General features: G+C 48.4%; 1 protein-coding gene across 8 annotated transcripts; it reads left to right on the top strand.

Moving 5' to 3' along the window:
* Positions 1–830: 830 nt before the first annotated feature.
* Positions 831–7,152, top strand: LOC125551064 (uncharacterized). Of its 8 annotated transcripts, none has more exons than XM_087515120.1 (9): positions 838–1,219; positions 1,321–1,419; positions 1,543–1,620; positions 1,739–1,909; positions 2,006–2,107; positions 2,187–2,237; positions 2,316–2,459; positions 3,206–3,797; positions 3,894–4,326. In XM_087515120.1, exons 1-8 carry the CDS (start codon positions 838–840, stop codon positions 3,241–3,243), a joined length of 1,065 nt encoding a protein of 354 aa, XP_087371246.1. In that variant the 3' UTR covers positions 3,244–3,797; positions 3,894–4,326. The 8 variants fall into 8 exon arrangements, with proteins under 8 accessions (XP_087371241.1, XP_087371246.1, XP_048570182.2 ...); XM_048714225.2 differs by having other exon boundaries at positions 840–1,219; positions 2,594–3,797; XM_087515115.1 differs by having other exon boundaries at positions 831–1,219; positions 1,739–1,903; positions 2,316–3,797.
* The last annotated feature ends 8,070 nt before the right edge of the window (positions 7,153–15,222 follow it).

Below are 15,222 nucleotides of genomic sequence, written 5' to 3'. Positions count from 1 at the left end.
CACTCTTTGTTTTTGCGGCCTCGACCACGGACTCGAGCGCCGCCTCCTTGGATAACCACGCCTTCGTCATCGAGTCCGCCTTGGTGCCAAGAGTCGCCGCACCCATTCCGAGTCGCCCAAGGACTTTTCTTCGGGCTCGGACTCAAGCCGCAAGGTCGCTGTCATCTTCGTCCGTGAGCCGCCTCCGCATGACCCGGCCGTGGCCGCCCTCGCGGTGAGCCACCGCGGATTGAACAACCACCTTAGCTGGGTCATCTCCGGCGCACCGGCCTCGAGTTGCCTCGCCACACCCTCGCACTGACTCTGTTGGGATCCACGGCAGAGGCCTCACTGACGCACCTCTACTGACATTCCACCACAACCAGCCGCTTCTGCTCGAAATCGTTCCGAGCCACCCGGCCTCGAGGCGTCTCTGTTCCGCCTCCGTGCCTTATTCTAAATATACTAAACCTGGCCAGGTTTAGTTTATCACGTTTTTCTGAATTTTTTCTATCATAGAAAAACGACCAATGGATGTGCAACACGTGTAATAGTGGGGGACACAGGCGGGTACGCAGCTGGGTGCACGGAGCGGCCGTCGATGGGAATTATTAAAAAATGATGCCGCCCTTGCTGATTGGTTGCATGCTATGCGTTGCCCTCAGTTCCGTATTGGCTGCATGTCCTGCCTATGTGGAGACCAATTTGTCTACGTTTTGTTTTGGACCTTTCTGCATGCGCTGCTACTTATTTCCTTTTTTTATTTCTATTAGCTGCCACGTATGCTCGCCTGGAGTCGGTCGCCGCCTGCATCTTCCCGATCTCTCGCGCTGGCGGTTGCCACTTCGATGGAATCCTATGGGAATTTCTGCGCCGCCTTCGCTGCCCGTTTCCAATTTGGTTTCTTCTCTCCCGCCGTTTCCTATAAATACTGCTGCCCTTCTGCGCCCGTTCCTCATTCCCTTCGCTTCTGCCTGCCCTTCTTCTTTCTTGAGCAGTACTGACGGTCGGGCGATGGTTGGGCCTGCTGCTGTTCGATCCGGCGGACGCCGTCGGGGCCGCCCTCCTGGGATTCGGGTGGCCGTTATTGCCCGTGTGCGCCGCGCTGGTGATCGCCTTTCTTCCGTGGATTCGTCGTCGGCGATGGCAGCCGCTGGTGGGTGTGGCCGGCCAGCTACAGTTGATTCGGATTGCCGCTTCCGGTATGGTCCTCGCCGGCCGTTCCGTTCTTCTCGGATTGGTGAGCTCCTTTGTTTTTCTCTGGTTGTGCTTTTTTTCATATTGATCTTGTGCTCCTTGGTCTAGGTTGTCGTCGTTTTAATTGGTTGATTCATATTGTAGGTGCCCACCGATTCGATTCGCCGGAAGATTTTAATGTGGACGTTGATAGTCGCCGTCGGGAGATTTCATTAGGGAAGCGGCCTGTAGATTGTATCATTGGTGAGTGCGTTCAATTTTTTCTACATGTATGCGAATGCATGTGCGGCCTCTTATTGCTTTCCTGTGTTTCTTCTTGTTGATTTAATTGTTGTGGGTATTGATTTGTTGCTTTTTTGTCTGCAGGTTCTGCTATTAGTGCGGGTTCTTCTTCAGCGGTCGACGGGTTTGCTTCGGCTGTTCGGTCTGTCAGTGTGCGACCTGGTTAGCTTTCTGCTCTATCAGGCTACTTATTTCATACCTGTGGTGCTGCTCCATCTAGCTGTTCAATGTTGTGCTCATTTTTAGGATTCTAATGTGGTCCGTCCAATGTTTGTTTCAGATAGTTTGTCTGTCCAAGTTGTTGACGGATCGAATGTTTGTCCTGCCGGTTTTCCTGCTGGTGTTTGCCTTCATGGTTCATTGGGCGGCAGTACATTTTCCCGCTGTCGTCCAAGAGTGGTGCCCTTATGTGCTGGTGGTGCCTTCGGTCGGCCTACTCCTCTTGGTAATGGTAAGTTCAGTTTTGTAAATATGCCTGTGCTTTTCTTGGATTTTATGGTTCTCTTTCAAAAATGGTTCTAATTTGTGTACGTGGTTGTCATTTCAGTGTTGCCTACTCCTATTATGGAACACTTGCGTGTTTTGCGTGTTTTGCATGCCTGCCGTAAGCGGACGGTGGTGCGATCGTACTGGTTGGGTCGGAAAAGAGGTGCTCTTCTTGCTTGCTGTGTTTACTTTTTCCCAGTTGCTGTTGCATGTGTTTATGTATTTTTCCCGTTTATTTTCAGTGCGTGGGATGCAGCCTCCTTTTTCTAAGGATTACATCCAACTGCTTAAGGGTGAGTGCATATAATGTATGGTTTACGCGTACGTCTTGTTGTCGATCTGTTTTGCCGACTTGGTTTTCTGTCTTGCAGCTACTTTTAGGAGGCGTTCCTATTATGGCGGGCCGGATTTGTGTTGCCATCACTGTGGGGCTTTCTTTTGGTTCCGTGAAGGATCTGTTCACCATGCTGACGTAACTTCTCGCTCTCCTGTTTACACGGGATGCTGTCGGACGGGTAGGATTTCGTTGTCGAAATTTGGTGATTGGCCTTCTCCTTTGGATAGGCTGATGCGTTTTGATGGAGACGCGGTTTCCTCTCGGTTCATGCGATTAATACGGCAGTATAATTTTATGTTCTGTTTTACGTAGTTGGGTGCACAGGTTGACCGCAGTATCAATGTTGGAGGTGCTCCATATGTTTTCAAGATGAATGGGGTTGTCTACCATCGTATAGGTTCATTGTTGCCGGCTGAGGGTGCAACTCCCAAGTTTGCGCAATTGTTCATGATAGACTCTGCTGACTAGTTGGACTGTAGGTTGAATGTGTTTGACAGAGAAGAATCTTCTTCCCTTGAACCTGATCCTGAGATTGTTTCTTCATTGATAAACATGCTTAATGTGCATCACCGTTTGGTGCACAAATTTAGAATTGCACGACAGAGTCTCTGTACTCCTGGTGTTTCTGTTGTCTCGATTCGTTTTTTGGGCAACGATGGTGGTGCCCATGGTACACGTTTTTCTGGCCCTACTGCTTCTGAAGTGGCTGCCCTTATTGTTGGTGATCTGACACCTGAATGCAGAAGGTTTGACGTCATTGCTGAGACGCGGTCTGGTTCGTTGAAGCATATATCTTCACTTAATTGCAACCTTATGGCTTTACAATATCCTATACTTTTCCCATATGGTGACAAGAGCTATCACCGTGGCATTAGATATGTTCATGCTAGTGGTTTCCCGGCCACATGTTATGCAAATGTGCAGGCCGAAGGTTGTATGGACGGCGAAGATTCCGACGATGATGTCGACTGTAATCCCGAAGATGCTGGCATTTCTCGTGGTCAGGTTACCATGTTGGAGTACTATAAGTACTATGCTCGCTATCGTGAAGGCGAGGTGAATCCTTACACAAGTTGTGGTCGGCTGAGCCAGCAAATTGCTGTCAATGCTTACTTTTGTGTAGAGGCTGATCGTCTAGAGTATCATTTCCGTAAGCAACATAATCTTCGATCTGAGACCTATCAAGGCATATCTGATGCTATGGGTGAGGGTAATTCAACTGGCAAGAATGTTGGTGTGCAGTTTATACTGCATGGCAGTTTTACAGGCGGCCCGCGGTATATGCTTCTGAATTATCATGACGGGATGGCAATCTGTCGGCAGTATGGTGCACCTGATTTGTTTATTACTTTTACATGTAATCCTAGGCGGCAAGAGATTGCTGATGCTCTCGCTGCCGAACCTGGACAGACTACGGCTGATCGTCCTGATATTACTACTCGAGTTTTCAGTATGAAGTATGAGGAATTTCTTGATGGGGTTAAAGATGGTACCTTTTTTGGTGCCGTTCAAGCATGTTAGTTCTTTCTTCTACTTCTTTTCTTTTTGCAATAAGTTAACTCCTCTCTGTATGAATTTCTGACGTACCATAATTTCTTTTAAATATCTGTAGACTTATATGTTGTGGAGTTCCAAAAGAGAGGGCTGCCACATACGCACACGTTGGTGTGGTTGAAGGCGGATACCAAAGATCCTTCTCCTTCGTTTATAGATGGACTAATTTCTGCAGAGCTGCCGGATCCTTTAGTTGATCCATTAGGTTATGCTCTTGTTGATGAGTTTATGGTGCATGGTCCTTGTGGAGTGTATAATACTAAGTGTGCCTGCATGAAGAACAATTGTTGTTCCAAGCGCTTTCCTAAACCGTTGAGCGAGGATACAATGGTTGACCATGTTGGATATCCAGTTTACCGTCGACGTGATACTGGTTTGTATGTACTTAGACAAAAGGATTCGCTACGTCTGGGAAATCAATGGGTTGTTTCGTATAATATGAAATTGTTGAAGAGATTTGATGCACATATAAACGTTGAGTGGTGCAACAAGACGAACTTGTTAAAATATTTGTTCAAATATCTCACAAAGGGTCATGATGTAGTTCGTATGCGTTTCCACGTTGAAGATAGACCCCCAGGTGTTTTCACTGTTCCATGTCCTATTGGGAGGAATGAAATTGACGACTATATCAAATGCAGGTTTGTTAATATATTTACATATATTTATGTTTCTTATTGATTCGTTCTTATAAAATGAAATTTTGAAATGTATAAGTATCTGTCTGCTTGTGAGGCTTTTTGGAGATTGTTTGCATACAATATCCATGGTCGCCAACCTTCTGTCGAGCGGTTGGTTGTTCATTTGCCCAATATGAACAGAGTCATATTTGCAGAAACATAAGTTGGTCCCACAGACAGCGACGATCCTATTATCACATACACAGGCGCACACCCTCCCGTCGGACGTATGCAAGAATTTGCAAAATCACTTTATCATTACATCACAGGCACCAATCCTGCAGGAGGATATACTAGGATGATCTAATCCACTAGCAGCTACTTTTAGCTTATCAATATAACCTGTTTGTATCTTTACATACAGTTCTCTGTTTGCAGCGAATTGTATGTAGATCCAATAATTTGTTTGTCTCAAGAATGTGCCACTTTTAATTTGTATCTTTGTATCCCTGTGTTTGCAAGGTTTCAATATATTCGTATGTTTGGTCTATTTGTTATCTCTATATGTCATTTTGACATCAAATGAGCGTGCAGTGTTCTACTTTTAAATTAATAGAATACACATCTACGAGTTATCATCGAGCGCGGCGGGGTTAGGCTAGTCAGCCTCTACCGTGAGCCGCGCCTCGCTGTTGTGGGCTCGCCGGCGCGGCCACTGCCGCCTTCCTCCGCGGCCTCCACAAGTGCTGGATAAGAGAGCCCTCCTACTTCAAGTATGTGAACCACCTCGACCTCACAAAAAGCAGCCACTGCCGCCCTTGTTGCGGATCCGCAACCGGCTCGCCACTCGCGCCAAATCGCCATGACCCGCCGCGGCCCTCTCCTCCGCTGCGAGTCGTCTCTGACTCCGAATCACCTCGGTTTCTATTGCCGAACCACCAAAACCACGCGCCGCTTGCGCCGAGAGCCGCCTTTGCTTAGCCGACTCTCCCAGATGCTATTGGATTTCTGTCCGACCTGAAATACGGGCCGTTCATCAAAGACTGAACGAAAACAAGGCATTTTGGAGAAGCATTGCGCCCGTCTTGACGAGGTGGTCAAATCCTATCAGCATGCAACACTGGCTGTTTTCCCCGATGCTACTACTAATTAAGACAACATGTTAACTTCAGCTGAGGTCAAATGACTTATACATGAAGCTTACGCGTGCATGTGTTCTATCCGCTACAGATCATGGACAAGAGAAAGAAGATGAGCAATCAGCAGCAACCGCGTTCTGCCTCTGTCAAAATTGCCGCTGTGCTCGGCCACCTTCGGTTGAACTCCTGCAGCACTCGCCGCTTGCTCTGAAGCAAGCAAGCCCTGCCGCTATGGATCGATCCGCCCGGCCGGGTCCTCCGCCTCTGAAGCGCCTCCTCCGGCGCGTCCGCGGTCTCTCGCTTCTGCCGCGTTCCGGCGCGTCCGCTGTGAGCCGCCGTTGCCGCAGCATGTTCCGGCCGCCCGTGTCAACTGCTGAGCCGTCACTCGCCGTCAGACGAGCTGCCGCCTGCCTCCGATTTATGGCCTCACGCCGAGCTGGCGCGCCGAGCCGCTGCCGCACCTTGCCTCAACTCAGCGCTACGGCCGATGTTGTGGCCTCGCTCCAAGCCAGCCCTGTTTCCGCATGTGCAGTGTTAGAATTGTGTCAAATATTATTGTACAAGTTAGGTTACACTTGGACTTGGAATCGTATGGTGTGTAGACATGGAGTCGTGTCCTAGTAGGACGCTTGTATCCTAAACCTCTCATATATAGCGGGGCTAGACACACGATGTAACCCATGCCAACATAATAGCACGGGCACGCAGGGGGAGCCGGCGGCGTGTGCCGGCGCCCGGGCGGGCGGAGTGCGGTATTGTAACGGTGTCACGGGGAGGAGTGTCCGTAGTCAGGCCCCGGAGATGTAGCCATATCGGTGAACCTCGTTAACAAATCTCGGTGTCGTTCCTCATGTGATTGCTTGGTCCTCGGTAGATTGATGGTGGCCTTGGATTTATTCTAACAAGTGGTATCATGAGCAAGGTTCGATTTGAGGCTGCGGTTGTTGATCTGGAGGTGATGCCGAAGGCTGCGAAAGAAATTAGTTCGATCCGTGGTGTGTTAGGCGATCGGGAGCAATCTCATGGTAGTCGACGGAAAATCCAGGACGATCGATGGAATTTTCTGAAGCAGCAGAAGTCGGCGAGTGCAAGAAGCAATCCAGAGCAGGAGGCAAATCGATTAGCAGCTGGAGTTCTCGGCGGCGCACGGGTGTACGGCAGGCAGCGGGAGTCTCGGTCGGTCCCGTGTAGAAGCGCTGCAGCATGGCTCGCGTGGCGGTCCAGGAAGCTGCGTCAGGTGCGTACGCGGCGTGGTCTGAGGCTCGGCATGCAGGAGGTTCGATCACAAGTGCGCGCGGCGGCTGGTATCACGCTGAAGACGAGGACCAGCAGCGCTAGGGCATGCGGCCGTTGCACGATGCGCTAGTGAGTTCGTGCGGCCTGTGGGCGAGAGGCCCAAGAGTGCCTAGCCTAAGGCCCAGATGCAGCCAAGGCCTTAGGAGCCGAATGGCTGAAGGAGGCCTGGTGTGCAAGCGTGGCATGCATGCGTTTGCTGGGATTGAGATGTGCGTTGCTATGGTCAGATGTGAGATTTGTTTGGTTAAAAAAAAAGAGGACTTGCTAGGTCCAACGCGTGTGCACGGGAGTAGTTGGGATGGATCATTGAGATCTCATTTTCTGCTGGGTGCACAGAGAAGTTAATATATCAAACATGGGCAAGATAATTTGCAGACAAGAGATTTGTCCGTTCAAGTTTGCATGGAAGTTTTGCTAGGTTGGTTTGATCGGATGGCTTGGAGCGTGTGGACACGCAACGGAGCGCGCGGACAAGCGCGTTGTCAGGATCATGCAGACACAGGGCGTCGGGCAATGCACGGAGATGTGCGGGTGGACACGACGCATGGTGGAGTATGGTTGCAGTTGGATAATTTCTGCTGGGTCGGACTGGACTGTCTGACGGATCGACGGGGATGTCGGTCAAAGAAGAAGACGGCGGTGATTTGAGCAACGACAACATAGGAGCGTGATGCTGATGATGGCCAACTTTTGAGGCGTGGAAACACGTGGTGCAGGCCTGAGGGCTTGTGCGGCTTCGATAGACTATGGCGCGGGGTTGATTCAAGATGGTGCACATATGAGAGAGCTTGAAGTCGACAAGGCGCGGGGTAGCAAGGCGCAGCTACATGGAGTCACGTTGAAGGTGGAGTTGGAATCTGATGGATGACTACACTCTGTACTGATGGAGGGGCTACGGCGTAAATGCATGGAGAGTCGAAGCCTATTTCAGCGGGATAGTGAGAGACACGTGGATCAGACCGGGGGCCCAATGGTCTGATGAAGACGTGATACTCGGCATCGGTCGGTAATGATCGGTGGTTCTCTGCAGTGGGGGTTGAGGCAGTGAGGGCTAGCTACCTGGGAGACTCGACCAGGACAGCAGAGGCTCGACGCGGTTATAGCGGCGAGGCATGCGGTAAGCACGGGACACAGTGACAAGCCAAGGCACTGGTGGTCAGACATGTGGTCAGACAAATTGTGCAGGGGTGCTGAAGCAGTGTTGACGAGTACCAGATTCGAGTTGGTGACTGGGTCTATTGGTGCCGGTTGATGGACAGAAGTTGACCAGGGAGAATCTGCGAAAGTGGCGGAAAGTCCTAATGTCAAAAGCGGAGAGTGTACATGGCCGTATATTCTGTCGTGTTCAGTGCACATGGCACAGTGCAGATGATATATACAGAAGGAGGCGGAGTGCTATAGCCGTGGGACATACCAGAGACTATCCGGAAGAAGGGTGAGACAACTGCAAATTTGACTCAAGGTGACACAGGGCGACGGTGAAATTCCTTCAAGTTTCAGACAGGCGGTCAAGAAAGAGCGGTGATGTTGAGTTCAGGTAACTCTTATATGTGGCGTCCAATATGTGAGTTGTTCATTTTTCATGCAGACAGTAGTCGGTGCGTGATGGCATTGAACGGATTCTCCGGAAGTTGGGAGCACGGACTAGAGTAACAAGGAACTTAATTTTGCTCGAGTGTTGACTGTGGTCAAGAAAAGAAGGGACTACAAGTTGCAGGTGGAGTCACATGGAGTCTGGGAGTAGCAGCGATGCTCATGGCGTATCTCAAGTCCAATGTACAAGGGGGTTCGATGCATGGATGAATTCAAGGTGGTGAAGAATATTCGCCAAGGTGGAGTTTGTTAGAATTATGTCGAATATTATTGTACAAGTTAGGTTACAGTTGGACTTGGAATCGTACGGTGTGTAGACAGGATATGGAGTCGTGTCCTAATAGGACACTTGTATCTTAGACCTCTCATATATAGCGGGGCTAGACACACGATGTAACCTATGCCAACATAATAGAACGGGCACGCAGGGGGAGCCGGCGGCGTGTGCCGGCGCCCGGGCGGACGGAGTGCGGTATTGTGACGGTGTGTCACGGGGAGGAGCACCCGTAGTCAGGCTCCGGGGATGTAACCATATCGGTGAACTTCGTTAACAAATCTTGGTGTCGTTTCTCATGTGATTGCTTAGTCCTCGGTAGATTGATGATGGCTTTGGATTTATTCTAACATGAACCCCCGGCCCTGTTTCCGCTGCTCGTCTTCGCCTACATACCCGTGATGCCATTGCTACTCAAAAGGCTGTTGATAGGGGAAGGGTTCGGCTGGGGATTCAATTACTGTTAGCGGTCTTTCGCTCCTCCTGGTGATTTCAAGATGGCGTTGCTCACACTAGAGCGAAAATATACTGAAGGCAAAAGTCCAGCCGAGCTGAGGTCCGGATGCCATCTTGATGCCTAGTAGCTCTGGAAGAGATCTCTGGATCAGGTCATAACAAGCAGGCAACTAGTGCCATTTGAATTTTATGGAATAAGCTAAATACGCAGTGTCAGTTAAGCTTTGCTAGAAGGTCAAGAAAATTCCACGTCGTTGGACAGATGGCTTCCGTCCAGTGATACATGCATCATACTTGAGGCGGCTCCTAGCTAATTCAGGAATCAAGGGCATTTGCTTCAAGGGCCTTTCCTCCTAATGTTGTCAGCAAATTGGGCATTAAACACGTAAAGCATCAGTCAGATCCTTGCTGGACCAAGGGCACTGCGCGCGTAGCCCTACCGCCTGTCAACACTGTCATTGTGCTGCATGAGCCATCATGATTTGCGTGGAACCCGGCTCCTACCTACGCGTCGATGACCCGCCGCTTGCTTCTGCCCCCTATCAATAATTAGAATGAGCAGAAATACGAGCTACTATACGGACAATTTGAGGCGATGCATGCCAAAGTGCAACAAGAGAAAAACTGAAAGATTAGTTACTAGTCTCCCAAGAACAGTGGATACTGGCATACTATTGATGGATAAGATATTTGGATTTGATACTGAAATGAAGAGCGGGCAAGTCAATATTTGCATGGCCGTAACATTACTGGAGTTATCTACGGCTACGGAAGCTACTTAAAGATCATTGGTCGATCAAACAAATCAGATGATATCTATCCAAATTTATTTTATTAACACATATTATCTTTATCAAAAACAGTTACTTGGTCTATGATATTTTTAAACAGGACCATTATTCCTTGCAAAAAGGTGTCGCAAAAAGGGCATGAGCAATTATTATTTTGGCACCGGCGCTCGTCCTGCACAAGTTGCCACCCCCGCTACATCAACACACACGACTGATTCATTGTCCGTGCTCATGGCCGAATTGCCTGCGTCTGTGCCGCTTCCAACGCCGTGGACGACTCTCTTGTCTGCACCGGCTTACAATGCCGCGGCCGACTCATTTGTCCGAGCCGCCCCTGGTTCTGCGATCATCTTTGTTGTCCGTCTCTCGCGGCCTGGTCTACATCAACACAGCGGGCCGCACCTGTCTGCATGAGCTGTTTATTGAGTATAAAGCCAGCCACTACTCGGGTAGACCGGTTTTGTTTTCAACAAATTGGAGGCAAATTATCATATACTATCAACCGCCGTCTGCTCTGGATGGCTCAATGGGCAGGCGCACAAGTCGCCGCCACTACAGTTTGGTTAACTTTAAATAGCCAGTTGGAAGGAACCATTGGCCGAGTTGATGACACGGCTCATACAGATCATTTCTAACCCGCCGCAGTCACCTCAACCTTCTGTGGATTCACATCGTGCTATCAACACCAATGATATACAACTTATGCCGGTTTATATCACGGTCAAACATGGAGAATCTCAAGTCAACTCCTCGAGTCACCTTGAGACTCGGGGGCTACAATGATATGACTCAGCAAATGTTCCGGTTTTCAATGAAATCAAGAACCCCAAGACATTGGAGGGAAAGATAACCCAGTCCCGGAGGCTACTACCATATGGATGAAAATTTAAAGGCCGTCAAAAAATTTCCGGTTCAAAATGAAGAATGTCGGTTTAAAATCCGGCTCAAGGTAAACCCCTTTCCCACACAGCGCTGAAGCCCTTAGTATCTGGTTCAAATCCGGTTTGAGAGGAAACTATCTCTTGCAAAGCTCTGACGCTCTCAATATCTGGTTCAAAATCCCGGTTCAAGAAGAATTTATCTCTTGCAAAAAGTTAAAGGTTGCCGAAGAGGACATGCTGTCATGATGCACGGTTCAAACATGGGTATCCCGCCTTATTGGCTTATCATATTATTAGTCACTTGGGGGCTTGGTCGTATTCGACCCATAGCTACACCTCTTGATCGGCATAAGGCCACCAGGGAAATCACTTGGCGCCCTGGTCGTATTCGAACCATAGCTACACCTCTTGATCGGCGTAAGGCCACCAGGGAAATCACTTGGGGGCTTGGTCGCATTTGAACCATAGCTACACCTCTTGATCGGCTCAAAGCCAGAAGGAAATTACTTAGGGGCCAAAGAGAGTGTTGCAAAAGAACAACTCATAGGCACCCACTGAGCATAGCTCAAAATATTGCTTGGGAATTCTTTGCTTCGCAATGAACAAAGAATCTACACTTGTAATAGGCTATCAAGCCACGGCTTGGAAGCCTGGTGTATACACCTAAAACCCCGGGTTAGCCTGCCTTTTTAAGTAAGCCACTCCATCCAGGTAAACCTGGTATGACCCGCCAAACTTTTGACAAGTCAATCTCATAGACCCTGAACTTGTCAAAGTTAAAACGACGATTGGTTAAAGATTAAGGTCCATCTTAAAAGGCTTTGTAAAATGGTTTTACTCAGTGGCCTGGAAGCCCATGAAAAGCCTCGAATTTGGGGCCTGGCAGCCCGTGAAAAGCCTCGACTACAAGTTTTCATATGCTTTTATTTGCCAAGTTTTTTCTCCTTTAATGAGATTTATAATGGTTTTGATAAACCGGCGTTCACTAACCCCGCTCAGCTTTCAATTACAAGTTGTCAGTACATGATCAAGCATAATCCGACGCTTTTTAACCCGGTCTGGTTTCGACTATAAGTCGCTAGTATTATATATGGATAATCCTGTGTTTATTACAACCCGGTACGGTTTTACTATAAACCGGCAAGACATGGGAGGAGTTATCAGTACTCAAAATTTGGGTTATCACCCTTACTACAAAAATTTGGTAAACCAACGATGTGATTCAATGTCACAGGTATGATATATTTCATATTTGATTATTCTTAAGTGCAGCCTTGGTTATAAACCCAGGCTATATGTTGGGCATTATGACCCGTCCAATGGTAAACCGCCAGGACACTTTAAACTTGTTGTATGCAGAAACAGGTTGAATAAAGAAGGATTATAAATCACCGGCGTTTATTAACCCGGCCTGACTTTCGACTATAAGTCGCCAGTATGATGATAAATTATCAAGTGTTTATTAACCCGGACTGGCTTGGGATTATAAGTCGCTAGTATATATTTGGATTGCGCCATTGGAATCATGCGCTCATAAATCATTGGATTATATTATTCAAATCTCCCAATAGCCAACATGGCGAGATTTTATTATGGTTATTAATAACCAGTATTATGATTAAGGTTTTCAAAGTCGCTTTAGCGCAATGACTATTATATTATCAATGGACATGATTTATTCTACAATTGAAGGAATAGTCCCGAGTCGCTGCAGGCTTACGACCCGGCACTTGGGGCTACATTATTCAAATTGAGATTATATCAAATATGCAAGTCTCATGTCACTGCAAGCATGCACCATGATACTTGGGGGCTAATGCAAAGTCATTTTTATTGGCCTTATTGAAGACTCGACTCATCACATCATAATGAGCCGGCCCTTGGGGGCTACCTATTGCTCCTATCAATGATTCAAAGTACACAAGTCTTAATCCATTATATTGAAGGATCCACTGCTCAGTTGGTAAAGCACAAAGCTCTTAACCTTGTGTACGTGGGTTCAAGCCCCATGATGAGGTTACATCATATGACGTTATTTTCAATGAAGTATATATATATATATATATAGTCCCTGCTCATTATTGCATAATGACCCGACCCTTGGAGGCTACACATTGCTGACTCAAGTCTACATGATCATATTTATAAAGCCCCTGCTCATTATTGCATAATGACCCGGCCCTTGGGGGCTACACTGGTTGAAGTTTTTATGAGCATAAAGGCAATTATAAGTCACAGGCTGCTGCAAGCATGACAACCCGGCACTTGGGGGCTACATATGTGGAATATTCAATTTTGACTAGTGACTAAGATGAACAATCTGGATTTCTTCAAAGGTTGTAACATTTATATTGAAGCAAGTCTTAAGCTATCACTATGTTCTCCTCTTAAGACTTGGGGGCTACAGGTAATATGCATATAAAGGAGGAACATCTTCAAATTCTAAGTTTTGAGCAAAGCAGGAAGATTAATTGTGTGACCCGATGTTGGTAACAATCATGACCCGGAATTATCAGTTTTTATAACCCGGCAATGGTGGTAATCATAAACCGGCAAGTTCTACATCTTCAAGTCGGCTGGATATTAGTTGAATATTTCAAAGACCAATATTTTTGTCAAGTCAGAGCATTGAAGGCCGACTCAAATGGATTCTTGATTTACAATATTTCTTATGCAAGCAACTTGATTATGAAGCTGGTCTATTGACCCGGATTTTCTAGAAGAAGGAAATGACAAGGACTTAAGGATGTTCAGGTGCTGGTTTACAAGAATTTCTTAACCCGGGGCACAACCTGTCAAATTTGTTCTTGTGTTTTTTGCAGCATAAGTTTACCATGGATAAATCCAAGCTAAACTGGGGGCTAATGTCGGGGATATACCCCGCGGTATAACCCGGCCGGACTTGGCGGTTTACTTGAGACCCAGTTTACACTTGGCGATTCACTGGCGACCCGCCCTGATCAGACGGTTTACAAGCAACCTGCCTGAACATTATGACTCACTGGTAACCTAGCAGGCGGGACAGACGGATGACAAGGCCCAAGGCCCAGAAGGCCGGTTTATGTTAATGGTGGGCCGGTTTAAGAGGAAAGGCATGAGGAATATTTACCTTACAAGGAGTTAAGAACCGGACTTGTATCCGGTTTGTATTAGAAGGTAGACTAGTCCTAATCCTAATAGGAATCCACATGTAACCCGCCCCTCTAACTTATATAAGGAGGGGCAGGGCACCACAAGAGGAGAGGTTTTTGATAAGTTAGGTTTAGACAGACAACTCAATAGCTCTCGGGATAGAGCTCCCTTGTAATCATGATCATCATCATCAATATCAATGAAGCAGGGCGTAGGCTTTTACCTCCACCGTGAGGGGCCGAACCTGGGTAAAACCTCGCGTCTCTCGTTCCACTCAACCCCTCTCAAGCTACCACATAGATGCGTTGGCCTCGCGACTAAGTCCTGACACTGAGGACATCTTCCATGACAATTCCACGACACCGCCCGTGACACTCTCACGTAATAATGAGTGGGGCTGTACACGCCCCGGAGTCTCCGGAGAGCCGCCCTCGGGCCTCGGGGGCTCCCGCCCATGCCCAGTGGCAGCACTCAGCTCCGCGCTGGTGAGAAGACGTCGAAGACTAGACTAGGTGCCGGACGTGGCCTTTTGCTTTTGCCTTTCCTTGTTGACGAAGTTCTTCGATTTGGATTTAAGTTGGATTTGAGCTCGATGCTTGTGTGTGTTTGGGGGAAGGGGTGTTTAGTCTCGTTCGAGTAATCTCTCACGTTCTAGTTTTGGCTTTGCGTCCAAAGTGAACATCGGCTGCCCCCCCTCGCGAGCCCCTCGTGAGCCGGGCCGGGCCAGGCACGTTCACAACCAGGACCGCTGTTACCGCACCCTTTCCGGAGATTTTCATCGCGGGATCCACAAGTTAATTAGAAGACACCCGAGGTGCAGCGGCCCCCACAGGCCCGCTCGGGACTCGTCGGGGTCGGAAGGTACACAAGCCAGCTGACCCATCACCGGGCCAGCGGCTAAGTTCACACGCAACATCATGCTTACCAGGGTACTAATTGCAAACCTTTACATGAGGGGCTTCCCCTCCCAAAATGCTCTTACATCCTTTAGGGCCAAGCCCGAACCTTCTTCGTGCAGGTTAAACAGCAGTGACATGCGGTCAGTCGGACATATCACTCACCGCGTCTTCTTGAGTATCCTCGGAGGCATCACTGGCGTCGTTGACATTGCCACTGCCAGCATCTCCATCAGCGCCAGGCTCGTCCACAACGCCGCCTTCATTGGCGCCCACGACCACGCCGTCGTCATCAGACGCAAAGGCCCT

The sequence above is a fragment of the Triticum urartu genome, chromosome 1A (assembly GCF_056163025.1).
Source record: "Triticum urartu cultivar PI428250 chromosome 1A, HENAU_Tu73, whole genome shotgun sequence".
Classification (NCBI taxonomy): Eukaryota; Viridiplantae; Streptophyta; class Magnoliopsida; order Poales; family Poaceae; genus Triticum; species Triticum urartu.
The sequence above is the reverse complement of the archived record's forward strand: the minus strand, read 5'-3'. Positions and strand labels throughout refer to the sequence as shown.